Here is a 27,692-nt window from a genome sequence, read left to right on the forward strand (position 1 = left end):
AATAACTATTTACACAGTAAGCGAAATAGTTATTATAAGCTCAGTCTCAGCTGACATAGGTTAGCCAGCTTCAAAACAGGGGAGCAAAACTGGCCAGCATTAATGTCATTATAATCACTGCATGTTGATTGGCCGAGATTTCATTCTGATCAGTTTTCATTTTGACATGCTGTCACAAATCTCCACCCATTTTGCTTTGTGTCAGTGCTCATTGGTTGATCAACGAGAGAAGACTTTAGTAGAGCAACGTTAAAAAAAGCAGCATGGAGTAATATTATTTTCTTTAGTGCAGAGAAACGATCTGAGTATTCAAACGAACATTGCTGCACATGAATTAAGTTAAATCTGACAGTTTTCATTTGCATGTACAGCTAAAAAAATAAACCTCAATAAAGTTATTACTTTATGAAAATGTGTCTTTTGCCACTTTGTTTATGCTGAAGAAACTGCAATGACATGGATTTAAACAAAACAAATAAAACAGAAAAAACACCTGAAGTGATGTCTAATTTTGTACTGTTTCTGTCTGAAATACACACAAGTAAAATACATAACTAATGCGTGACAGGCAAAGTAAGGCCTTCACAACCTATTCAGGAATATTACAGTTTTACATATAATTTTATTATGTAGTAGCATTGCAAATTGTTATACTTTTGTTTGATTTAACAGGAAATTGTGCAGCATGTGATTGGAACATGAACAGTGAAAGTAGGTTTTGTATTTATTTAACTTCAATATGTTAGTTATGTACTTTAGCTTAGGTATTGTATTCATTTATATGATTGATTTACTGTAGTAAGTTTGACCTGTTGCTATAAAATCTCTCTCTCTCTCTAAATATATATATAAAACTGGGGCAGAGTTGATGGGCTGTTGTATTTTTTTAAAATGACAAGCACTTTGGTTTTATTATAGAAATAATTGGAAAAAAAATAGAAGTGAATATTGTAAGCTTTGACTTCAAAGTTTATCAAACTCTCAGACAAGGCTTGCATACAGCTAGTTCTAATCAGCATGAATTCAGCACATGCCCTGGAATGTATCACAGGTCATAAAATTGGGCTGTGTGTGTAAAACGGGGAGATGGCTGGTTAAATGATGTCACACACAGCTTAAAGTAGATAATGAGAGTGGAGGAGGGGACTATGAGTAAAAGTGATTTAAATGCATTTCTTTAAGAGATAAGATAGGAGAATTTTTTTTTTTTTTCAATGGTTTTGGGTGTAACTGATCCATGATTTTCTGCACGTAGGCTTGAATTGGGGTTGTAAAGTTGGCATATATTCTGTATGTTCTGTGACTCTGCTCAGAAAACTACACTTGCTGAAGCCACTTTGCAGCTCAGCTTAACACCAGCTGAGACCTGAGGAAACACCCTTAATTTTTGTATCAAAACTATTTTGTTCCTGCTGTTCCACAGTAAAGACTTTGTTAATTTTGACAATCTTTGTCCAGACTATTTTATAGTAAAGAAGACGCACCTTACAATATGTCTATATTGTCTTTATTTTTCATATGATGTACTTAGTATTTTTTAGAATAAATTAGCAGTGTGGCCACCAGTAAGTTTGAGAGCACTGGTTTAAAGTACGTCCGTTTTTGTGTTGAAGATCTTTTTGTTAGTTGCTTTTTTTATTTTTATAATTCAATCTGGCATTATGTACAGTGCAGTAGATCAACATGTTTTTTTGTCCCTCACTTGACAACATGATTACACAGCGAAGCTATGAGCGCCCCCATTAGTCAGTGATTGTTTCATGGAATGTAACAGCAATGTTCTTGCAGTGGAAGTGTTAACAGGGTTAGGCTGTAGGGCTGTTCCTGAAAATGGTCTGTTTGTTACACTAATAAGTCACTGATATCTGACTAATGGTGACAGGGTGAGCTTGTTTCACAAAAGTTTGATCGTCAGAAAGTCTTGGGTGATGGGGTGTTTATGGTTTTAGAGTTATCATTTTGTACAAATATTTATCAGAAATATGGACGTGGAATATATATGTTGACCTTAGTGTATTTATACATTAGTAACTATCGGGTGTGGATTTTGTGAAAAACACCAAGGGACAAAATGTTAGATAAATCTACTTGTCCTTCTTAAATCTACTTACCCCCTCCCGTCACACAAAACACACTTAAAAAGTAGAATATAACTTGTAGGATTTTGGTTTTATTTAACAGTGAACACAATCAGTCAATTAGTGATTAACAGGGGTGGATCTAGCCTTGTAGCTTGACTGGTTCACTGAATTCTTCAAGATACACAAAAGGTTTCCTGTGACCCCACCTCACCTCAACAAATGTATAACATACTTTAAGGAAATGTTCCTTTCAGTGCAGTTTGGAACACATTTGCTAGTGCATCTAAGAGTGCAACTATAATAAGGAATATTTGGGAGTTATTCAAATATAAAAATATTTTTTTCCCCCCACTTTCTCTATAAGCTGAATCCAACTCCTGATGTACAGGTGTTTTAGTTTGTTGCATCACAGATACAAAATCATTGCCAACTATTACTGCTGCTTTGTGGAAAAAAAAACTATGAATGTAATAAAAAGTAAGTGCAAAAAAGTAATGCAAGTACAGAAATGTACAGAACAGGGAGGCTACATTACTGCAAATTGTTTCTGAAATAGTTTTTTTTAAAGAGTGAGTAGTTGTTTCTCGATGAAAGAAATGCACAGTCCTTTTCTTCAGATATTAGTTTGGTTTATTCAATAGATACAGGTTTAATTCCGGGAAACAAAAAGAACGCCCAAAGCAAAACAGTACAAATCACACTTTCATATGCAAACTGCACGGTGCAAAACTTAACTTCAAAACATAACAGCACAAAATAATATAATAAAAAATATACTGTAGGTTTGATCCTCCAGGACTTCTCTATTGACAAGTCTCCAATACTAGTCTTAATGAAAGAGAGAAGTGAGCTGAGCTGAGTGCACCTTGATTAAGTAGCCACTGACCTCAGCCCCACCCTCCTTCCTTCTCTTTGTGGATTCAATCACCCCAGACAACCCCCTGTGGAGAGTCTCATGTCCGTGTTGTAAAGAAAACTGGTTCTGACTCACACTGCCTCAGATGGTGTTATCTTGGTGTGGCCCTTTGGTCCTTTATGCTTAACCTATGTTATCTCTTGAGCACATCGGTTCCTCCAGCAATGTGCGATTGTGTTTATTCCAGCAGTCAGACGATCCTCGTCAGTGCAGTTAAATGCAATCTTGCAATCTTGCATTTACCAGTTACTATACCTCCTCTGATAATCTCCTTTTAAAACTAACAGAGCGTACAAACCTGCAAACATGTGTATCTTATATTGCATTCAGACTTCTTTCCATGTTATCTGACAGTTTCCAGTGAAGAACTCCTGTGATATGCATCTGGATCGTCTTTTTTTTTTTTTTAAAGTATGGACAGCAAATTTTGTCAGCATTTTCAAACAAATCCAAAATAATTCTGCCTGTTGTTTGCAAAATTTAAGGAATGTATAACTAGAAAAACAGTTTTCATTGTCCTATAATATAATTTAATTAACAGTCATGGTTTAACATTGCTAATTATAGCTTTATAAAACGCAGTTAGGGTGGAAAGATATATCCTAAACAATAATTAAAAATGCAATTACTTTAGCGTACTACTGTAAAGCCACACCTTGAGCGCAGTACCTTGGGTCTAAGCTGTTGCTGTCTTTTTCTTTTTTTTCTTTTTTTTTTCTTTTTCTTTATTGAAAACTGGTGTTGCAAGAAGAAAGACAAAACTGCAAAATTCTGTGATACCGCAATATCAGAGCTCCTCACTTAAATATCTTGGTGGTTTATTTTTCGGTTGGTAACTTTATCAGGTGTGTTTTTACAATCTAATACTATCTGAAGAAATCATTCTAATGATGATTTGGAGTAAATGGCTTTGTGAATCTGGCCCTTTGTGCCCTTTTGAAAAGTAGTCATTACACTAAATTTTAAATTCTATTCATAATTTGTAGCGCTTTCTGCCCTTACAAAGATACACTTTTTAACTAGTACAATGCAGCTATGTACAGTAGTAACTGCAATACAACACACACCCTTTAGATCTTTTTTTTTTCATTTTATCCTAATAGCCTAACTACTTAAATAAAAGAAAGACTTTGTCTTTTTCTTGGGAAACGCCCCATACAGTGGACTTGTCAATAGCACATAATGTGCTTGCATGCGGAAAGAACAACGGATATGAAAACTGCACTAATCATTTAAAATGACACTAAAACAACAATTTAAAATCCTTTTAATATTTAGTGAGATTCACACGTTGCATTTTTCCATTTTAGTCAAAGCAAGGGTGTGTTCCTTTAGTCCCCATTAGGTGTAATGGAATCGCGTTTGAACCGAAAGCTCACTGCATCACACTGGAATGTGTATCTGAAACACTGCATTCCGTTTGTCACGTAGAATTAGTCAAGGCAGACATCATAGAAATGCAGAGCATTCATTCGATAGGTGTGTTGTTCACTGGGTGAATGAACGCACATTAAGAGGGCATAGCTTCATGCACCAAGTGCATGTCTTTTCTTTCTCTAACAGGAAGATCTTAATTCCTTGAACATTTCTCACCCACTGACTCGAGGCTCTATACAGATATATAGACTTGTCTTTAATACAATGGGGTCAGGTTGTGTAACCTGTTTAGAACATCAGTGCCCAAGCCTAGTTCATTTTGCAATTGTATTGCATGTTGTAAAAAGCTGTATCAATAGATGAGCAATAAATTCCATATGGAATTGTTTTAAAAACCAGAGATAACAAATCACTTTTCAAATAGCTCAAAGTGTAAACCAACAACATTCTAATATGTCATCTTTCAGTATTCCACTGCCAGTGGTCTGCATAAGGCTTTTAAACACACTTGATGAACTAGTTGTTACTTTGCTTCTGTTAGAAACCGAGTCACATATTTTTAATTGACCTTCAGTGAAAACAAGACTAAAAGCTGAGTCTTTGTTGGTCATTTCAAAATTAGGTCCGAAGCGCTGCCTTTTCTTAGGATTTAGACTTTGTCGCAATGACCCGCAGTCGCTGGGAGACCGGGACTTCGGGAGCAACAGCAGTAGGTTGGTTTAGGGGATGTTGATCCCAAACCGTATAGAGAGGGTGTTCATAGTGTAGTAAGTTCCTGGAGCGGGACGTCTCTTTTAGTGAGGTTTAGTGAGAAACTTTTATTTTTAGCTTTGTTTTCTTTTTTAAATCTGACGCTAGGGCTACCATTGCTGGTAACCTAGTTGCAGCACTTGTGTTTAATACAATCTGCTTGCCTCTGCAGTGTGTAAACACCCAATGCTTTGTGTCTGCCTCTTTATGATTCAGTGATGACTGTTACAGTCCTCCTTAAAGATCATAGGCCTGTAGCTGTTTGCAATCGTTCTGAATGGTTTAGACTCGAGTTGTGTTGCTCTAATATTAGGATGTATATCGCTTTTTTCCATTACTCACTCTAACTGGCTTTAATGATGCAGGTTCTCAATAAAAAATCTAAACCACACAGACCTGAAAGCAAGATGACAGCCAGTTAGAGGACTTGGAGCAAAAAAGAAAAATTCACTCGGAATGAGTGTAAACATGATAATCATCTTGACTAAAGTTGACATTCTAGAATTTTAAAAATAGGAGTTTCAAATTAATTGATGAATCTGCAGAAAAATATTGTATCTAACAAAAAAGTTAAAATGCTGGTTGAAATTGGGAGGAGTTAATGGGTTATTTTGAAAATAATACCAGATTTGAAGTCTTTAATATAGCTGGGTGTTGGTTCAAGGGCTTCGTTCTTCATTATCAGTTCTGGAGATATGAATGTCTGTTCCTGGGTGCCAGTATGATGTGAGGGCATTGCACCGAGAGTGAAATGAGATATAATGCTACAGGCTAAAGCTTTGAAGGAATAAACAACTCTAATATTAGCCAACAGCCATTTTATATGTAATAGACTGACTTGATGTAATTTTCATCTGTTGTTTTATATGGTCCATGTCCAAATGAATCTCTTGATACTGAGCGTGCACAGCTTGTCAAGACTGCAATAAGATCGTTCTACCATGTCTGCAGCAGCGTACCATTTAAAAACATGTAGTAAAAGTTGGGGAATCTGTTGTAGTGTTGAACAAGTATTGGTAATAATGTCCAGCTGTGAACTGCAAGAAATTGTTTCTGTTTGTCACAATATATATATTAGTGCTTCAGAATATATCTCACAATAGTGCTGGGTTTTTCATGTTTGAATATTCATTCAATATTTAAAGAAATATTAAAATATTCTTTATTTTTTAATTGGCTTGAAAACAAAAGTATAATTCATACCAAATTACATTATTACAGTAAAAAAAAATAAAACTGGTACAGTAGAATATGTATTTTCAGACATCATTGATGCATTGGTTTCCTTTCTGTCTGAACGACTACGAACATGGTTGTTTTTGCCACTGCATACTTGTCCCAGCACTACAATACACAACAGACCATGAATCGTTTCACTTTTAGCTTTGACATAAAAAATAAAACCCCTTTCTAACTCGCTTTCTCTCTCCCGTTTGACAGGTTGTGTTCCTCTCCTTCCCCCCTCCTCCCTCTCCCACCATGGCCCGCCCCTCCCAGTGCTCATCGCAGGGGGACAACCCCTTGGACCCGAACTACCTCGAGCCTCACTACCGCGAGGAGTACCGCCTGGCCATCGACGCGCTGGCGGAGGACGACCTGGAAGGCTACTACCACTTCTTACAGAATCAGGGCATGCCGGACTTCCTGGCCGAGCCAGAGATCAAACACATCCAGCAGACTCTGCAGGTGCCCCGCATGGCTGTGCAGTCAGACTGCCTGTACCTGGAGGGAGGCTTTGAGGACCCGGACAGCTCCTCGGGAACCTACTGGCCCATGCACTCGGACCTGGATGCTCCCGGACTGGATATGGGTTGGCCCGACTTGCGCAGCTTCGTCGGCCCCACCGAAGTCACCACTCTGGTCAACCCCCCCAACCCCAACACGCCCAGCATCAAGGAGCAGGCGCGCCGGCTCATCAGGTCTGCACAGCAGGTGAGGCACAGACAGACACGCACAGCCTTCTGTGGCTATCAGTATGCAGAGCTGGCATTGAATTTACAAAGTCCAAAGGGGCATGGATCACACAATCATGACTATTCAGGATGAAGCAAATACTTCAGCTTCAGAATTTTAAAAAAATGATTCTAGTGGAGTCCCAGTACTCCTAACGTCAGTTTATAATTAGTTACCTTCTTTGCAAGTTTGAATATTGATAGTCATACATGCACACACGTGCTAAATTAATAAAATATAATTAATATATACAGGGTGTTTTAATTAAAACTCTATTACAGAACATGTTCCAGTTGAGCTCCACCATTGACCTGGCACATGGTCATTTGCACAAAACTGTGCAACCACACCGGACACCGTAGCCTGCCTGGAGCATTTTTATAGACTGCGGCATAACTAGCACCTGGCCCATTACCTACAACATACAAGTTTTATCTTGAGTTTCACTGATTTTTTTTTTGTTTTTAAATAAAACATGTGTTGCATGTGTGCTGATATTTTACAGATGCATTTCATGAGAATGATGTCATTACCTCCTTGTGAATTCTGTTTTGAGCTTAGTGGTGTTTTATACACAGATTTCTACAAAGTTCAGTAGAACAAAATGCTACTGTGAAGTTTGGTTTAAAAAAAAAAAACCCCAAAAAAACGTTTTGACATATTTAAGAAGGGTGGTTGGTGTTCTCTGCAAAATCAGTTGGCAAACCCCTATTTAAATGCCGGTTGTTTATTTTCATCCTGACCTAATGGATAGTTTACATATGTTATAAACTGCTGTTGCAAGTAGTAATGTAATCCATACCTTTGTGACTCTTGCACTCACAGTACAAGGTTTCAAAAAGGGAGGGTTCTTGTGTTGACTCATTGTCAACATGCACCAGCAGGCCATACAGTTTCATTAAAAGTGAGGTTGATGAAATTATTACCAGTCGTTAGAGTGAAGACTAATATGTCAAAATGCATACAATCAGCTTTACCCACACTGGACTGCAGTGCCTTACAGCCTGTCTGGTCTAGTCACTGTCTGCATTGTATCCCAGTGCCTTAGTTTGAACTGCTTTACTGTCTCTCAAATCTGACAGTAAATCATTCCTTAATCGTGTTTATATCCAGCGCGTCTCACACAAGGTCTCGGATGATGCATTTTTCATTCAGAGCGTGTGATTGTATGTGTGCGGTGCCTGTGAAGTATGATGGCAGAGCTGATACTCCCTCAAGGACAATGGAAAGCTGAGAGACAGAACAGGTGTTCTTTGTGAAAATGAAAAGATGGGATAAAAGAATAGGGCCAGTGTCATTCCTATTTATCTATTATACTCACACCCACACTCCCACTGACAGTACTTAAACACACACACACACACAGTCCTCTGCTAACAGAATAACACAGAAAGAAAAAACACATCCTGAAAAGTGCTGTCACTCTTACATGGCTTGAAACCCATGCTAGGGTTTCATAAATATATTCAATGAAGTATATTAGTGACATTGAGGTGTCAGGAGTTTTGATGTTAAACACATTTCACCGCACCCCCCCCCCCCCCCCCCCCCTCCCCTTTTATAGTAGCACGACTAAGTCCTATAAAGTGTAACTTATTCATGCTGTAGTGAGATGTAATCAGATCAGAGCAAATTTAGGAGGGGCCTGATTGTTCAATCTCTTGGCACTTTGTCATTTCAATAACAAGGGAAGTTGTGAAACCCAGGACTAGCCCTCTCCACATCTCCAAATGTCAGTACAGGTACTAGGCCAGGCCGTGATAACACACTGGATAGCTTTCCACAGGGGAAAGTTGTATGCTCTACTTTCAAACAATCCTCTTTTTAGAAAAGCAAATGCTAATCAAATTCCTACCTACACTACGATTTAGGAATGTATACGGCTCCACTGAGTTTTGCAAAACCGCATTCCTAAGAGTAGGACTTGTTTCTCAGCATTCTAAACCAAGGAATGTGTCACAGTCAGACCATAGACGGTTGTCAATTGAAAAAATGGGACCTATTATTATTATTATTATTATTATTATTATTATTATTATTATTATTATTATTATTATTATTAATTTCTTAGCAGACACCCTTATCCAGGGCAACTTAAAATTGTTAGAAGATATCACATTATTTTTATATACAATTACCCATTCAAACAGTTGGGTTTTTACTGGAGCAATCTAGGTAAAGTACCTTGCTCAAGGGTACGGCGGCAGTGTCCCCCACCTGGGATTGAACCAACCACCCTCCAGTCAAGAGTCCAAAGCCCTAACCACTACTCCACACTGCTGCTTATGTGATGATCATGTCTGTCCGTCTGAGTCATTGCATTTGGCACTCTTCGATGTTATAAAAAGTTTTAACCTGTACAACACCTTCACATTTCTAACTTTGCAGTTATGAGGAGCCTCAAAGTGTGCCTAACTTTTTTTTTTTATTGTTCACTTGTGTAGAAAGATAAGAATTACCAGTGATACAATACTGAAAAGGCTAGAGAAAGTATCGGTTTGTTCTACACTACCTGGCTTTGATTGAAAGAGTGTTCCTCGAGCTAATTCACGGTGATCCACAGCTCTCATACCTGGAGACAGTGGTTTGAATCTGGCTTTGATCCCTCCTGCTGTAACCTAGCAGTACCGGGTGTGCACTAGTTTACATCTGTTCAGAGGATAGATAAGGGGCTTCAGGAGGCCCCTCCCCTGCATGAGCAATGAATCCAGCACCAAACCTGCCTGCAGTCAGACAGGAGGGATTTAGTTCCAAATGTGATGGTATCTGGAGTTTCACCGTTCGTGCCTGGCGTGAAACTGTCTAGATTACAGGCCTTCAGTGTTCCTCAGTTTGAAGTTTGCATGTTTGAAGTTTGAATGTCACTTCTTCTTACAAAACTAGAAACAAAGAGATTGATTCACAAAACTTCAACAAAAAAAAATGTTGTTGTTTTTAACGAAAATGGCTTAACAAAACATTTTTTAAAACCGCCCTTCTCTGAGTAAGGCCCTAGGGCTTTAAGTCCATTAGTTATTTTAAAGATTTTAATTTCTTTCAAAATATTTTTTTTATTATTATTATTTTATTTAATAAAGTAAATATAAAATCTGGTACTGTACTTCTGAGCTCCTGGCATGTCCATTTGGAAAACGGCCATAGGTGGAAAATAATTTATTTATTTAAACTATTTTAAATGGTTAAAAGCAAATTACATTATTTATTACACAGTAATGTGAGTGCAATTGTGTGTAATATTATTGGTTGTGCCTCACCTGTGTCAGTAAGTAAACTGGCCTATTCATCTCCTGGTTCAGGATATTTGTAATAAGCTATCGGAACACATATTTTATTCAAGGAAACTGCCTTTAAGTAAAAACATGTCCAAACAGGTCCATTCATAATTGATGTACATAACTGATGTGCAATGCTGTCAGGCCTGCACTTAAATTGGATTCCTTTCAAAGCAGCTTCTAAGCAGTAGAATTCTGAGAATGTTAGGACAATTTAAAGAATGTAAAACAACAATAGAATACTAGCACACTGAGAACTGATATGAAGCATGAACGCACAGGACACAAGCATGAGTACTGTAAGTTGCATTAAATATTCTGACAAATATGGGACACGCTTTCACCCCCCGAGCTAGCTAGTGTAGGATTCCCTGTCTCCCTCTCTCTGACACGCTTGTCTATCTCTGTGTTCTCCAGGTCATTGCTTTGGTAATGGATGTGTTCACTGACGTGGACCTGTTTGCTGATATCCTGGACGCTGCGTCTCGCCGCGTGGCGGTTTACATCCTGCTGGACGAGCTCAACGCACACCACTTTGTAGCCATGGTCACCCACTGCAAAGTCAATCTGGAGCTGGTCAATGTAAGCCACGCTGTCATCCTTTTGACTGTTAAATCTCATGATTTTCTATTAGTCACCTACAGATATGGCCAAAAGTTTTGCATCACCTAGAATTTTTTAGGATTGAGACAATTAAAAAAAAAAAAAAAAAACTTGTATGAACATAATTTAGATTTTTTTTATTTAATATCATGTAATTTATAGAAACTACAAAATTATATCGCAAAAGTTGCATACCAGAAGCCATAATTGTAGTACAGTATTTCATGTTAGATTTCGTAATGAGTTTTTTTAATTTTTGTCCTTTTCATTCAGTATATGGAAAACATCAAAGCAGGTTTGAAGGAAAGTGTGTTAATTCTATAGGGTGATGCAAAACCTTTGACCATAGCTGTGTATCTATTAAGAAAGTACATGAGGCTAGGGGCAGAACGACTACTAATTTGAGAGAGTCGAATAGTTCAGGTAAAGATAGTTGAATGGGTCGACTAGTCTACAATTTAAAGTCCCTTTGCTGTTTATGCACTGTATTTTAAACAGTGTATTTATGTTCTAAAATGTAATTTATATGTCAATGGATTGTAACCAAACTAGTTCCGACCATCTGAAACTACACGCTTCACAATTCACTTTTTAGCCTAGTCTATTTCCTATTTTGAGTGTTCTTCACCACTTGCTATGTTTATTTCTAACTCAGTGGTTATTTATATGCCAGGCTTACTAACTACTTTTTCAACTACAGGGGCTGCTTCTGGAAAGACATTCTAAAGTGAGGCAGTTTGAAAAATTATCACCAGGGGTGTGCATCTGAAATTTCTGTCTTCATCTGAAACTTTGATATAATAGAGTGGGGGTGAATTTGAGTACTCGAAACAAAAATCATTGCTCAAGCACTTAATTTATTTACTTGAAAAATTTCATTTATATGAAAATAAGTTAAATACATTTCCAAACCTATGCATGCATACCGCCTTCACGTGAGAGCAATTGTATAAAAAAAGAAGGGTTTTGGCAATTGTCTCCAGTCAGTTTTTCTAATTGGTGCAACAGAAAGATTGACACTGGGGCGGGTTTTATTCTCAGACGATCTGGCGCTTCATTGGAACACTCTGTTTTTCATGCTGTAGTAGGTGTGATATGGTAGCCAGACCACGTGGTAAGGGAGTTAATGACTAGTGAATAAAATGGCATCTCTAAACAAAGGAACATTTTTTTGTACATTGCTCTGTACCTGGATTTTGTACGGAACAGACTGGAATGCTGTAATGTTGGAATTTTTATGTATTTATTTTTTTAAGAACGGCTTGTTGTATATGAAGTTTAAAAGTAGGTTATATAAAGCAGACACAGCTTGAATTTAGATTTTTTAAAAAAATTTTTTACACATTTACTTGGAATTGTTCTTTGTTTGGATTTCGTACCGAGCAGACTGGAATGTTAAAGACTTTTTTTAAAGTGGAATCGGCAGAAATATGGACATTGTGTTCCAACAGATTTCTTGTCAGTGGACTTCGCATTCCCCCAATCTTCCCAATACTAGGCAGATGGCTTTTTTCACTTGAAATTATTCTGTATGATTTTGTATGGAGGGAGATAACTGTCAAAAATATTTGTATGCGTAAAAATAATTTGTACTCATATTTTTTAAGTGTATCTGTAATTACAAGTACAAATAAAAAAAAAAATTATGAGTACAAATCAGAAAATTACGAGTACAAATCAAAAATCGGAGTACGACTCAAAGTTACGAGTACGACTCACAAAATTACGAGTTGGATAGAGCGTGAAATCACTGTCAAAAATACGTTGCAGAGGTCACAGGACAGGCTGTTGATTGGTGGAACAATCGATGAGTATTTAACAGCGCATGCGTCCAACACCTTGCATTGCTGATAGAAGGGAAGGAGTGGCTGCATGTTGGTGAAATGTATAGGTGGAATTTTCAAAGCGGGAATATGGCACAAAGTCACCCAACAGATGGACAGTCTCAATCTCAGCAAAGATCTTCTATATACACAAGATAGTCAACTCCCCCTTTTTTTTCATCCCCGCCGATGCGGTGCATCATGGGAATCCAAAGAGTCCGGTGGCAACATTTCTCCTATCTCTATAATGTAAAGTCTGCTTCATTTCCTATTCAATGCTTTCTCTTTTGAAAACGATTGCATTTTTTAGCAAGATTCACCTGGATTTGTTTAGAGACACCCCTCCTTAACACATACATGTTATTATTTCTGCGATCAATGTTTTCACTTGGCTTGACAAGGGCTCTTTGCTCTTTTTATGCATACGAATATTTTTGACAGTGATCTCCCTCCATAATTTTGGACCGAACGTCCGTTTGTGTTTAGTTTTGTTTTGTATATTGGAACTATTGCACTAAAGTAAAGGGCCACCGAGGCACTTCAAACAGGTAGGTAGTGTGGAGTAGCGGTTACAGCAACTGTATAAATGGGTAATTGTACGTAAAAAAATTAATGTGAATGTCTGTATAATGTGATGTCTTGTAACAATTGTATGTCGCCCTGGATAAGGGCTTCTGCTAAGAAATAAATAATAATAGTAGGCCAGGCATCTCTTTTTAACAATTTAATGTAAAGCGTGTGTGAATACGTGAATTTAAATATGTTACATTATTTAGTAATACTTGACCCTACACAAGTAAAGCCCGCCGCACACAGCCCGACTCAAGCCGTCCCGACTCATCTCATCTCAACTGGCCGTACAGAGTTTGGATGAATCGTATCAGTGTGCGCGCCCTTAAAACCAAGATTATGCAGATTCCAGTCGGGATGTCTTCAGATTTGAAGATTGAACATGTTTTGTTCAGATGTGATCAGTCTGTCTGTGTGCAGCGGTTGCCGACCAAGACTGACTGAGCCCGATTAGTCATAAGTCAACCAATGGTGAAGCAGGTTTAGGTGACATAGCTTGTCATGTATCTTGTCACAAGATGGCGGAATATTGACAGCTTTCGTTCCACAGGTAAAAATACATTAGTCTTGAATTGCTCTGAGTGTCCTGAATTAAAAAATATCAGATATGTGCACATTTGAATAGGTTTTTTTAGGCGTTTACTAATCAAAGGTAAATTATCAATTTACCTTTTTATTATCAATCTACTGGCAGCCTATATTTTCTTACTGAGCTAAAACAGAAGTAACCGGTGTGTCGATCTCAATAGGTCACAAATCACAAGCCCCTAGATCCACACGTGAGAAAAAAAAACACAAATGTCAAATAAAAAAATCAACAGGTTGGATTTTATTTACCACAGGCTAAAGTGTAGTAGACAAGCTATACAAAAAGTCAAACACTGCCTGAAACGTTTGCACGGTGTAAATGGTCAATTAATTAATAGGCTAAGCGCTTCTGGTTGCCTCGCAGCGCTGTCTCCGCCGTCTAATCAGCATACGATGCCATGCATAATATGAGGGTCGCTATGTTGGGCTAAGTTAATACAAAAATGTGTACAGGACAGTATTAATTAAATATGCATACATAGTTATCACCAGGATCTAGTTGTGGTCCGTCTAATTCAGTGTGCGACACCCAGTCGGGAAAAACTCAATTGTGATGTCAAACCAAAACTGAGCACAACTGATCGCAAAATCTGTGCAAACTCAGATGAGATGAGTTGGGATGGCTTGAGTCGGGCTGTGTGCGGCGGGCTTAACTGTACAAGAAGGCAAACATTATATTCATTACTTAATATATTACTTGATTGTGTGTTAGATTGGCATTTAAAAATAGGCAGTGTTTGGGAGGTTTATGTACACTACTATGTAGAGGAGAGTATTGTCTGGTGTTGGATTTGGGTATTCAAGCAATATATTTCTCTCAAATCCCACTCCTAGCAAAGATATTCTTCCATTTACTATCTCACTGTTGACACAGTTGCAAACCCCTCATGTCCATTTCTAAAAATTAGGAATCAGAAGCGAATCCCCATTGTTGAAAGAGGACATTAGTTAGTAAGCCTGGTCTAAGCATGACTTAAGTGGGGGAAAAATCGTGATGTAAGCAGAAATGGCAAAAGAAAATTCTGCCAAACGCCACATATGATATTAAACTGGTAATAAGGTTAAAAATGCTCAAAATGTAGATGGTATAGTTGAATCTCTTTAGTTCCAGATTGACAGTTTTTAATAGACACTGGTGTTGGTTGAGTAGAGGAGCTGGCTTTGTGGTTTGTCTGGTCACATTCCGGTGGTTTGTTAGAAGGAGCGGCTTCTTTGGGCAGTATCTTCCTGATCCTCTTTAGATAATGACAGGTGCGGTCTGCCTGAGCAGCTGTTCAACCAGAAATCTGCAAGCTAATGTCACTCATGCTTCAATGTTCTGGACAAGGGGACCTGGCAATCTTGTCTCATCCAGTCCACTCCATTGCAGGACTTTGTTACAACCATTTCCTGGCCCTGCTGCGGAAGATCAGTTGGTTGGAACTGTCCTGCAATAGATTAGAAGAGCCAAGATTGACAACCTCTGTTCTAGAGGAAACTGAAGTAGAACAAAATTCAAAATTCACAGCAGATGATGGTCAAGACAAAGGAGTTGGATTCACGTTCGAGAAAAGAACTCGTAGCAAAGGAAATAGTTACAGAACAGTAGCAAAGAAATATGGAATACCATAATCCACAATCGGAGCAAGAATCAAGAAGTACCACAGACTAAATTAAACTAAAATGCTTGAAAGAAGTGGACAGCCAAAGAAAATTATGGGTACAGCAGGTAGGAGACTCGTCTAAGCACCAAAAAAACCCCCAAGATTAAAAACCAAGGACTTAAAGAAAGATTTAGAAACATCAGGCATAATAGTGCATTAAATAATTGTACAAAGGTCACAGGAGGGTTGCTTACATGTAGACCTCACTGCAAACTACTTTAAAAAAAAAAAAAAAAAAAAAAAAAGGGGAAAGTCTTCAATGAAGAAAGCCTTGTACCTACAGTTAAATGTGGAAGTCTTTAGATCATGTATGGGGGTGTTTTAGCAGTTCAGGGACTGGGGACATTCATGTGATTGAAGATCGAATGAATGCAGCCATGTATCAAAGCATTCTACAAAGTTCAATGATACCGTCTGCTGATTGGCAGACGGTATTTCTTCCAACACGACAATGACTCAAAGCTTATGACTAAGTCTGGAATTCTTGAAGAAAACTAAGATAAATTTTTTTGAATGGCCTTTGTAATGACCAGATCTCAGTCCAATAGAAATGCTTTGGACTGACCTGAAAAAAGCTGTAGCCAAGCATTGTGTAGCCAATCTGTCTGAGCTGAAGGAAATAAGCAAGGCCTAGATTTTACCAACAAGATGTAACATACTGGTTAAGAATTATCATAAATGTCTGGAAGCCATAATACAATCAATTTCTAAAGCAGGGGTGCCAATACTTTTGTCATGAACATTGAAATTGCTAAAGCGCTTTTTTATTATTTTTTTTTATAATTAAAGCATGTTTGTTAAACTACTGGACGTTGTGTATTTTGGTCTTTTGCCATATTAATTAGTGGCTAATGTTCACTAAATACTTGTATTTAATACATTTTCTTGAATTATCTTTATAGTAAGTGTAGGGCATGACTGTATAAATAGAGCAGAACATATCTTACTCGTATATCTCAATTCAATCCCATATATCAAGGAATAAACTACCTAGTAACCCCAACCACTTAACAGTGATTCATCAATGCTGCTGTCGATTCTTAGTGTTGCATGGTGTTTGGTGAAGTGGACCATGTCTCGCTGATGCATAAGATTGGCCCTGTGCTTGTTTTTCATTAGACTTTATGTCTCTCTACGTTTCAGTTCATGCGGGTGCGGACGGTGAGTGGCATCACCTATTTCTGCAGGACTGGGAAGTCATTCAAGGGCCAGGTGATGGAGCGATTCCTGCTGGTGGACTGCAGAGCTGTGCTGAGCGGAAACTACAGGTAGGGGGTGAACTTTATAAGCAGTAGTTTTGTGGTTTTTTTTGTAAATAGATTTTCCATTACCAGCTCACAGTTGCTACATTTTTATACCCTAACCTTCATTTCTAAACCAGGAGTCTTTTCAGAAGCAGTTCCCCATGGTTGAAGAAGCTGGTAAATTATGATCTATGCAGAAACAGCAAAAGAGCATTATACTATAAACACATAATTGGATATTATACAGGAAAGGAATAGAATCCCTTTTAAAATAATGTGATTTGGTCATACGAGCAAGGGGGTGTACTTCACTCTTTTAGCCAGGTTTTAACATTACTGTGATCTTAGTGCGGTAGGACAAATAAATAAAAAAGGGTAAACAAAATATGTACAATATAGTTGAATAGTTACCTGGCTTGGTCTTAATCAAGACTATTTATTAGCACTGGACAAAACAAACAAACTCTCTATTGACTGAAGTAGGTACAACACAATAATAATACAGGGATGGAACTAAGACTCCTATTTCATGTCAGTTACACCCATTCCAGCTTTTTCTACGAGCGTGATTAGCCACAGTATATAGGTAACAAGCTTATGTTTGTCTTATTAAACTCATAGTAAAACCAGGATCAAACTACTATGCAATTATAACCTGATAATAGTTTCAATTACAATGCAAGAAAACCACACCTAACTCTTAACATTGCTGTATGAAGTTAGTGGAAATGATCACGTGCACCTCTCTGCATCAATGCTTGATCTCTGTAACAAATGAAGAAAAAACAGCTCAGTTACTTTCGCACTTCCTTGGGTCCAAAGCCAGACGCTTCCTTCACGGATGGGCAAAGAGGTCTCTTTTGTGAGGATTTGTTGAGGTGCTGCCCTGGACCTGGTATGTTACAAACAGTGTTTTTAGAATAAGAAATTTTCATCCAAAAGAAGTATCTGGCTTGTGACCCTAGGAAGGACAAGCTGTAGAACTTAGTTCATCAGTGATCCAGAGTGGTGCATGTAATCATTATCACTAACCTCATATTGCAGCGTTAAGGATTAGGTGTAGTTAACTTGCATTGTAACTGAAACCATATCGCGTTGTATACACTTCACTGAATACATCAATGCACTTCTGTAAGGATATTATGCATTATCAAATGCAATAGTGTGTTTGTTTTGCCTTGTGTTAATAAATAGCTTTGATTAGGAAATCCTGTTTGATCTGTGAACTGAGAGAGTATTTCTCTTAGGGTGAAAGGTTCAGGCCTGACCAAGGCAGGTAAACTATACAAGTCTAGCTCCTGTGTTTTGATTCGCTTTTCAATGAATTTGTTCTATAGTGCCATGGTTCTCGATCTTGTGCTCTCATCTGCTGGACTGACTTTTTCACTGTATGTGTTTGTTATGTTAACACTACTGTGGTGTGCTACATACTGGGCAAGACTTTTCAACAACATTTCAAAGTCCAGTGTTGGTCCATTTCCTGTTAAACTCCAGTGTTTCACATTCAACATCTCAATATGAAACCTGACTCTGTGTGTGTGGTAACTCAATATTTTTTCTATTTAGAAATGTGTATGAACATATATTTATATACCTTGAACATCCTGGTAAATTATTTAATACATACATACATACATACATACATACATACATACATAAATAAATAAATAAATAAATAAATAAATAAATAAATAAATACATTCCTGATTTTATTACATGAGAGTAGCTGTTATTTACTTCATGCTATTATTACTCTGCTTTCGCCGAAATAAGAGTGGTGGAAACCAACCAAGACTTAACTTTGATTTACTATATCAGCCTCCAGGGAATGTGGATTTCCTTTTGGCCCAATGTTGATGGCTTAAGTGTAATGCTGGCTTCAGGGATCAGCCTATTTGTGGCCTCCCTGGCGCATCTGCACACACGACAGCAGCGATGCTGGCTCCAGGGATCAACCAAAGCACAGCCTAGTGCCTCAGCATAGCAACTGGGATGGGCTGGGTGGGGCATTTCACAGGGTCATCAGGTGGGCACCTCACGTCTTCGGTGTTACATTGAATAGCCTGCGGCACCTCAGGAAGGCTCAACAGTGATGCTTGAGTCCCAGCACCACTCCCCTCCATACCCCACCCCCCCCCCAACTCTGCCTAGTTTACTTACCTTAGCCTTCTGTTTCTTTTCATTAATGTTAACTGTCACCTCTCTTTTAAGGCCCCCAGTTGGCCTCTTTCCTCCTTAACCAGAGCAAGTTGCTACTTCTCTCTGCCTCCTCGGATAGAGCCTTCACTATACATCTCAATTCCTGTCCACTGAATCCAATATCTCTGAGAAGCCAGGCATGAAGTGCACAAAAAATCCATGACAACCCACCTCTACTAGATAAACCCAGATTCTCCACCCCCACTGTTTCACCTCAGAATACCAGGGTTTTTTTCTCTCGTATACCTCATCCATGGAGTCCTCCCATAGCACTGTTAGTTCCACCAGAAGAACAAGGCGTGCTGAGACCACAGGACAATGGCAGGTCGAAGGGTAGTTGATCAAGATCCTCCTGTATTCTCCAATCTCTAGCAGCCTCTAAATGTCCCAGGCAGGTCTTGGTTCTAATAATCTTTCCTGTTGGTTGCTCTCCTGGATGAAGGAATGTCGTTCTCTGTGTGCCAGCTACTGCTGATACTGGTAGAGAGCTGTTGATCTTATTATGCCATTCTTCCGCTGCTAATACCAATTCCATTGTAGCACCTGGTCATGACACCAAGTAAAGCGACCCTGGCTCAGAGCCACCTTGCATCCTGAACACAAATGACATGCAGAGTTTTTTCCTACCCAGATTCTGTGGTGATGGAAGAGAATCATATGTGGACACGATTAGGAAACTGATCCTCCTCTGTTCCACTGTCCACAGGTCTCGCCAGCCAATCCTACACTGTTCCACATTCTTCCATCCACCCATTCTCCTTGCTTAGCCTGGGACACCACCTTGACACACCTCATCCTCTCCTGCTTTTGCACTTCAGTGACTATCAACTTTCTCATTTCAGCTAGAGCTGCTTTGTGCCATCTCGGTGGAGCCAGACTCCCAAGACACTTTACAGGCTTTTCTGACTGTTGGAATGGCCTCGCCATCAAAGTTAGAACACCTTATCCACTATTTAGCCCTTGGTATTGGAGATGCTTTTTGACTTGGTAGGCTTGAACTGCATGCCAAGTCGAGAAGCATGTCTGCTAGTTTCCCAAGTAACCAATTGGCACAGGCTACTTTGCATGCCAGAAGCCAACCATTCTCCCAATACCCATTTCGAGGCCTAATAATTACTTCCATTGCCATAGTGAAAGCCAGTGTAGAAATTGTGCAACCTGCCATGATTCTGACTTTGAGAAACTGCCAAGTAGTGGTAAACTCTGGAGTTGATAAACAGAACAAGTCCCGAAAGTAATATTTCACTAACCCTGTTATAGTACTGAGTATGCTGAAGAATGCCGCCCAAAGGAGTTCTTGTGGCACTGAACCGTATGCATTAGCTAAATTAAGGAATGTTACATGGAGGTCATTCTCCTTGCTCCATCTCCTTCCACTTAGAAGTAGAGTCCTCAAAGGGAATAGACATAGGCTTTCCTCTTCTTGGATCAGTGTATGTCTCTTCAAGATAACTCTCCAACTCTGGCTTAGTTGCTGTAAGTACCATTCTTTTCGCTGAGCTGTAAGTATGCCATTCACAAACTTGAATTGATCTTTTATGAAAGCTGGTTCTTCTACGTTCCTTCTTTTTACAGTGCTTTCGGAAGCACTATGCTCTGTGCAACTTCAAAACTTCTGTTTTAGACCACTTTGCAGAAGACTGAGGGCCTCCTTCTGACTTTATTCAGCCCTCCGCCACTGCTTCCTCAGTTGCCGCCTTTATCTAACCAGACATTCAATTATCAGCTGCTGTCTAGACTTTCCTGGAATCATAGTTATTTGTTGCTTTCTATCTTCTACTTCAAACCTCTCACTACCACATGCATAGATGGTATCTCCAAATTTATCCAGCTTCCTTTCTGCTGTTCCACTTAACTTCTCCAGCAAAAAGCAGAGGTCCATGTCAACCGTGTGCCAAGCCATTTTCTCAGAGGATGTTAGCCTCTTAGCCCTTGGTTTGCGCCCATTAAGGTTCCTTTCTCTTAGGCTGGCTCATATGACTACGCTCACCAGGATCAATGGTTTCATCACTAAGCTGTACTCCTATTGCAACTACACTAGTCTATAATGGGTGCTGATATCCTGTGGTGTGTACCCTGTTGCTGGATTTCGCTTGTCTGACTTAACCGGCTTCATAAGAAGTACTGATCAATGAAAGGCCACTGCCCCTTCTCCCTCAAGCATCTTTCTCCCTTGATGAGTACCACATCTTGTCCCAGAGCTCTTACTGCAGATTAATAAATAAATGGATATGTGGTAAAAAAATAATAATAATAATAATACCTTCCAGCAGATGGACAGAGGTAGTTTCCACTTTGTCACTCAATTACTTGTCTGTGCTTAACATATTCTAAAACATATTTTGCTCTTGATTTCTTACTTATTCAAAATGCTCTCTCTCTCTTTCTGCAGCTTCATGTGGTCGTTTGAGAAGATCCACCGGTGCATCGCCCATGTGTTCCTGGGGGAGCTGGTGGCCACGTTCGACGAGGAGTTCCGCATCCTGTTTGCCCAGTCCCAACCGTTGGTTCTGGAGAACGCACTGGTGCCGATGCCTGGGGAGAGGGTCTACGGCTCTAACCAGTACAGAAGCCATGTAAGGGCTCCACCTGTCATGAAGCCCATGCACTACCTCCAGGCGGAGGTATCTCTGGCCGCCCAGCACTCTTACTCCTTTGACAGGATGGACCTTGACCGGGACCTGCCACTGCACTTCAGACGGGAAGACCCATTCCCCAACACCATGGAAGGGTCCTCCATGCAGATGTTCAACAGGAAGTTCAAGATGGAGCACTCCTTAATGGATCCTGGCAGATCAATCATGGCGACCAAGCAGATGGAACTGGAGGCGTACAAGAGGCACAGCTTCGCAGAGGGGACACGCGAGAGCTATTCCTCCTCCAAGCAGTTCATGAAGCAAAGGGTAATGAACAATGTTGAAGAGATGGAAACCCAAAGCAGCCACTTCCAGAGACAACAGGTCTACCAGATAAACAGGCCTTTTGATCACAACAGGCAAGAGGGGACAGGCTCAGGACACGGCACCTTTGAGAAAATCAGGAGCAGCCGCATGGGTTACCAGCAAATGGAAGACTTCCCCGATGACTCCAGGTTCAGGGTGGAACCGCAGAACGTGGGTGGCTACCAAGCCCTGCTGGATTACGTTCCTTCCAATGCTTCCAAGGAGGTTAAGCATGGCTCTGGGAATCTACTCATTTCAGGGGAAGGGTGGCAAGGGAAGGCTACTCAGAGGAGCCAAAACATAGGACACACCTACGCCTGCCAGATGTCCCCGACGCAAAAGCAACCCTCCGATCAGAACCAGCTGTTCCATGATTCCAGCTTGGACAGGCAACCGCAAGATTCCACTGTGAAGAAGGGGCTGAGAAAGTGGAGGATCTCCTCTTACCTCAGTGCATACCAAGACTCCAGAGAGGAGGGTGCACAGCAGCCTATAACGGAGCTGGAAGCCTTCGATGACAGCCCCCAACCTTCGGAAGAGCTGTTTACTGGTCCAGAGCCATCTGTCCCCAGATTTCCCACCAGAGAGGCTCCAAAGATGCCCACTTTTAAGCCTAGCGAGCCCCCGCGTTTCACAAGGATGATTGTTCCACAGATTGTGAAAGATTCTTCAGCTTTGGGGTCAACGTCAGAAATTGCCGACGAGACAGACAGTAAGGAACAAGGGGAGGTTGCCCTTTCAAAGCATGAATCCATAAGGCACAGATTGAACCCTATGCTTCAGAGGAGCTCCAGGTTAAGATCTTCACTGATCTTCAGTTCATCCAAGCAAGAGCAGCACAGTTCATCATTGCATACCCAGAAAGAGCAGTCAATAGGCGAGTCAAAGGAGGAGAACGACCCCTTTAAACCATCGATGACTCTTGCTGAGATTCTTGACAAGAGGAGATCCATCGCACGGGAGCCTTTTGATTTCCATTTGACTGACCAGAGTAAGGCTAGCACTAAAGCTTCTCCTCTAGTCGAACTGCAGAAGGTTCCTCCGCCAGAAGAACCACAAAAGGTTTCTCCACAGGAAAAACTGAGTGACGTTCCTAGTGGAGCACCAACAAGGAGCATGGATATGGTCAACATGAATGACCCCAATGTCAGACTTTCTGTTTTCAAAGAGTTAGCTGCCAAACGTAAAGCAGCTAAAACAACTGTTGACTCAAATAGCAAAGTGCCTGAGCCTGCCAACAAAAAGCCTGCAGTTATAAGCAATGTACCTAAACCAGCTAAAACACCAGAGCCACAGCCTTCCACACACAAGGAGGTCAAACAGCCTTCCACACAAAACGAGGTCAAACCTGCTGCTGAAGTCTTTATTACAGAACACCCAGCCCTACCTGCAAAGCTGACCGAGCCTCCTCTTCTCAAAGTGTCTTCGCAGACTGTAGTCATTACTGATGCTACTGACTCCCAGAAGAGGGAGCTGAAAAAGTCCTGCAGCCAGAGCAGTTCGACCTTGGCTCGGGGGGAGTCAGTGGAGAAACCGAACAAGGTCCACGGCTCCAACACCTCACTGAATCTCCTGGACGAGAAGAGCAAGCAGGATCCGAAGGCCATAGAATTCCTTAAGAAGGGATCCCAAAAGCTCAAAGAGTTCCTCGGACAGAAGGGAGATAAGAAGATCGGTGAGGATAATTCAGTTGCAGAAGTGTCTGAGGAACAGAGTTCCACGGACACTAAGGTGGAGAGTCCAGAAGCAGTGGAGAACAAAGAGGACAAGACCCGCAAGTCCTCTCAGTCAGCCCCACCCAAGAGCATCCAGAGCAGGTTCACATCCTCCACCTCCAACGTGCTCTACAGCAGCAACCTCCGAGATGACACCAAGGTCATCCTGGAGCAAATCTCTGCCAACAGCCAGAACAGGATAGAAATGGCCAAGCAGGCTTCCAACAACAAAACAGAAGAGTCCAGCGATGGTTCTACCTCAGAGAACAGTTCTCAGTCTTTCAGCAGGCCTGAAATCTCCCTGACCAAGAGCCGGTTTCAGAAGCCACAGACCAACCCAGAGGAGCGGGACAAGCTCATCAAAAAGATGGACAGCATGCGCAAGGAGAAGAGGGTCTACAGCCGGTTTGAGGTCTTCTACAAAAACAAGGAGGAAGCACCCAAATCGGGGACGGACCATGACTCTGAGGAGGATGGGAAAACAGACAGCAGCAAGGAATCGATGATGGATAAACTCAAGCTGGGACTTTTCAAAAGCAAAAAATAATACTACAGTTCTGAGTACACAATACTGACAAACACCACTTCGAGCTATGGAAATGTTGACCATAATAGTAGAAATAACACAGCAATAATGACTTAGAAAGAAACAGAAAGCTCCTGAGTGGCGCATCCGGTAAAGGAACTCCACCCGGCATGCTGGATACGCCCTATAGCTTGGAGATCGCCGGTTCGAATCCAAGCTATGCCACTGCCGACCATGGATGGGAGTTCCCAGGGGGTGGCGCACAATTGGCCAAGCGCTGCCCGGGTGAAGTAGGGGCTAGGTCGGCTGGGGAGTCCTTGGCTCACCGCACACCAGCTACCCCCTGTGGCTTGCTGGGCGCCTGCAGGCTGGCCTGTATGCAATTCAGAACGTTGGTGGGCTTGCAGAGTGAAAAAAGCGGTCTAATGAGTGCTCGTCTTCATCTCTCCCAAGTTAGTTCGGGGGTTGCAGCTGTGAGCCAGGTTGAATAATAATTGGACATTCCAAAAAACTGGGAGAAAAATAATTGTTAAAAAAAAAAAAGAGAAGAAACTTATATAATGATCTGTGTCTTTTTTTAAATGCATATATTCTTCTCAATTTTACATTCTCAAAGGAATACTTTGCTGCAGCTTTGAGATTAATAATGAAATCGGCAGCATTCTATATCCTGGAATGATGGCAAACCAGTGTCAAGTGACCTACAGACAAATACACTACTAGCTATTTTTTATATTGCAACAATGGATTGTGTAAATTGTGAATTTGAGGATACACAGTTTGTGGCATGGGTAGGGGTTTGTCCAGCAGATGCACCGGTTTAGCTACCCTTATGGTAGTGTTTTCTACAATGCCTTTTCTATGTTGTATCTGTAGATTGTCATAATGCTGTCCATCTGTACACCACCTCCACTGGCCGGATTTCCATGTCAATACATTAAAAGCTAAAGCAGAATTTTTATTTGGGAGAGAGGGGGATCATGGTCACTTACTTAACTGATCTCCCCTCTTTTATTTAAATTCACCTGCTTGTTGCTGATTCGATCCTAGTTGCTGCCTTATACTCCAACTTCCTGGCCTGCTATATATATATATATATATATATATATATATATATATATATATATATATATATATATATATATATATATATATATATATATATATAGTGCCTATAGAAAGTCTACACCCCTTTCAAAATGTTCACCTTTTGTTGCCTTATAGCCTGGAATTGAAATACATTAAAATATTTTTTTTTTCTTTTCATTGATCTACACATCCTACCCCACAACTTCCAAGTGAAAAAGAAATTCTAGAAATTTGTAGAAAATTAATTAAAAATAAAAACTGAAATAGCTTGGTTGGATAAGTGTCCACCCCCCTTGTAATAGCAATCCTAAATTAGCTCAGGTATAACCAATCGCCTTCAAAATTACACACCTGTGTTAAATTGTAGTGATTCACATGATTTCAGGATAAATTCAGCAGTTCCTGTAGGTTTCCGCTGCTAGTGCATTTCAAAGCAAAGACTCAATAATGAGCACCTAGGAGCTTTCAAAAGAACTCCGGGACAAAGTTGTTGAAAGATACAGATCAAGGGATAGGTATAAAAAATATCAAAGGCCTTGAATATCCCTTGGAGCACGGTCAAGACGATTATTAAGAAGTGGAAGGTGTATGGCACCACCAAGACCCTGCCTACATCCGACCGTCCCTCCAAACTGGATGACCGAGCAAGGAGACTGATCAGAGAGGCTACCAAGAGGTCAATGGCAACTTTGCAAGAGCTACAGACTTTTATGGCCAAGACTGGACAAAGTGTGCATGTGACAACAATATCCCAAGCACTCCACAAATCTGGCCTGTATTTTACTCAAGAAAGCCCAGCTTGAATCCTGTTTTGAAGTATGGAAAAAAACACTCGGGAGATTCTGTAGCCATGTGGCAAAAAGTTTTGTGGTCTGACGAAACTAAAATTGAACTTTTTGGCCTAAATTCAAAGTGTTATGTTTGGCACAAACCCAACACAGCGCATCACCCAAAGAACACCATCCCTACTGTGAAGCATGGTGGTGGCAGCATCATGTTATGGGAATGTTTCTCATCGGCAGGGACTGGGGCACTTGTCAGGATAGAAGGGAAAATGAATGGAGCAAAGTACAGAAAAGTCCTTGAGGAAAACCTGCTGCCCTCTGCAAGAAAGCTGAAACTGGGACGTTCACCTTTCAGCATGACAACGACCCAAAGCACACAGCCAAAGCTACACTGGGGTGGCTAAGGAACAAAAAGGTAAATGTCCTTGAGTGGCCCAGTCAGAGCCCCAACCTAAATCCAGTCGAAAATTTGTGGCATTACTTTGAAGATTGCTGTCCATCAACGCTCCCCAATGAACTTGACAGAACTTTATGTAAAGAAGAATGGTCAAGTATTGCCAAATCTAGGTGTGCCAAGTTGGTAGAGACCTATCCCAACAGACTCACAAAGGTGCTTCCACCAAGTATTAACTCAGGGGGGTGGAGACTTATCCAATTATGATATTTTTTTGTATTTTTAATATATAATCTTTTTCTCAAGAAAACTTTTTTCCCCCTTAACAGTGTGGAGTATGGTGTGTAGATAAGTGGAAGAAATCCTAATTTAAATGCATGAAACTCTGAGACACTGACACAACAAAATGTGAAAAAATTTCAAGGGGGTGTAGACTTTCTATAGGCACTGTGTGTGTGTGTGTGTGTGTGTGTGTGTGTGTGTGTGTGTGTGTGTATATATATATATATATATATATATATATATATAAATTACAGCTTTGTGTTTCTGTTGGATATTGTAGTAAATTACATCAATCCCTTGTGACTCCTGAGTACCCATTTTGAACCTTGGAAGCAGGAGGTTATCCACACTACCAGCAAACTGATGGCTACCTTCCTCTACGCCTCTGGAGTCTGAATGTGCTATACTGCTCACAGCTGAAGGAAGCTACAGAACCAAATGACCGTCTCCTTTTTAATTTACTATTTGACCTGAATAATACCTGAAAATCAAACTGACCTAATACCTGTGGACAGGTATCATTCATGCTGGTTTTAGCCCAGATGCTACAGTACTCCATCTGCAGAGATAGGTAATTCCAGTAATACTGTAGTGCTGCTTGGAGGGGTTAAGGATAATGGATTTCCCATTTGATTTGGGAATTGTGTCAATATGTCTTAGGCATTTGTACAGAACTGTATGTGGAGGTGATTACATTGAACACTAATTTCTTGCACTAAACTAGGGCTTGAATCATACCCCTTGGCAGAGTCCAAAAAACAGATGAGCAAGGAACACAGGACTAGAATTTGAATACTTTTACGCCACTGTTCCAGAGGTTGCATCACCTAGCAGGCAATGTCCCATCATTAACTTGTTAATCATGCTTGGTGATATTTCCAAATACATCTCACAGGGATGCACCAGACCGTCCTAATTTTTATATAATAATTCCTCCACA

The 27,692-nt window shown here is 40.2% G+C and overlaps 1 protein-coding gene across 1 annotated transcript in view; it reads left to right on the plus strand.

Annotated features, from left to right (window-relative positions):
• LOC117399972 (protein FAM83H-like) overlaps positions 1–25,287 on the plus strand; it is a 40,626-nt gene extending 15,339 nt beyond the window's left edge. The window contains exons 2-5 of the mRNA XM_033999436.3: positions 6,565–7,056; positions 10,767–10,931; positions 16,720–16,844; positions 21,412–25,287. Coding sequence (XP_033855327.3) covers positions 6,604–7,056; positions 10,767–10,931; positions 16,720–16,844; positions 21,412–24,223 — 3,555 coding nt within the window. The 5' untranslated portion in view covers positions 6,565–6,603 and the 3' untranslated portion in view covers positions 24,224–25,287. The remainder of the gene's footprint in view (positions 1–6,564; positions 7,057–10,766; positions 10,932–16,719; positions 16,845–21,411) is intronic.
• Positions 25,288–27,692: the final 2,405 nt, after the last annotated feature.

Source organism: Acipenser ruthenus, chromosome 4, assembly GCF_902713425.1.
Source record: "Acipenser ruthenus chromosome 4, fAciRut3.2 maternal haplotype, whole genome shotgun sequence".
NCBI lineage: Eukaryota > Metazoa > Chordata > Actinopteri > Acipenseriformes > Acipenseridae > Acipenser > Acipenser ruthenus.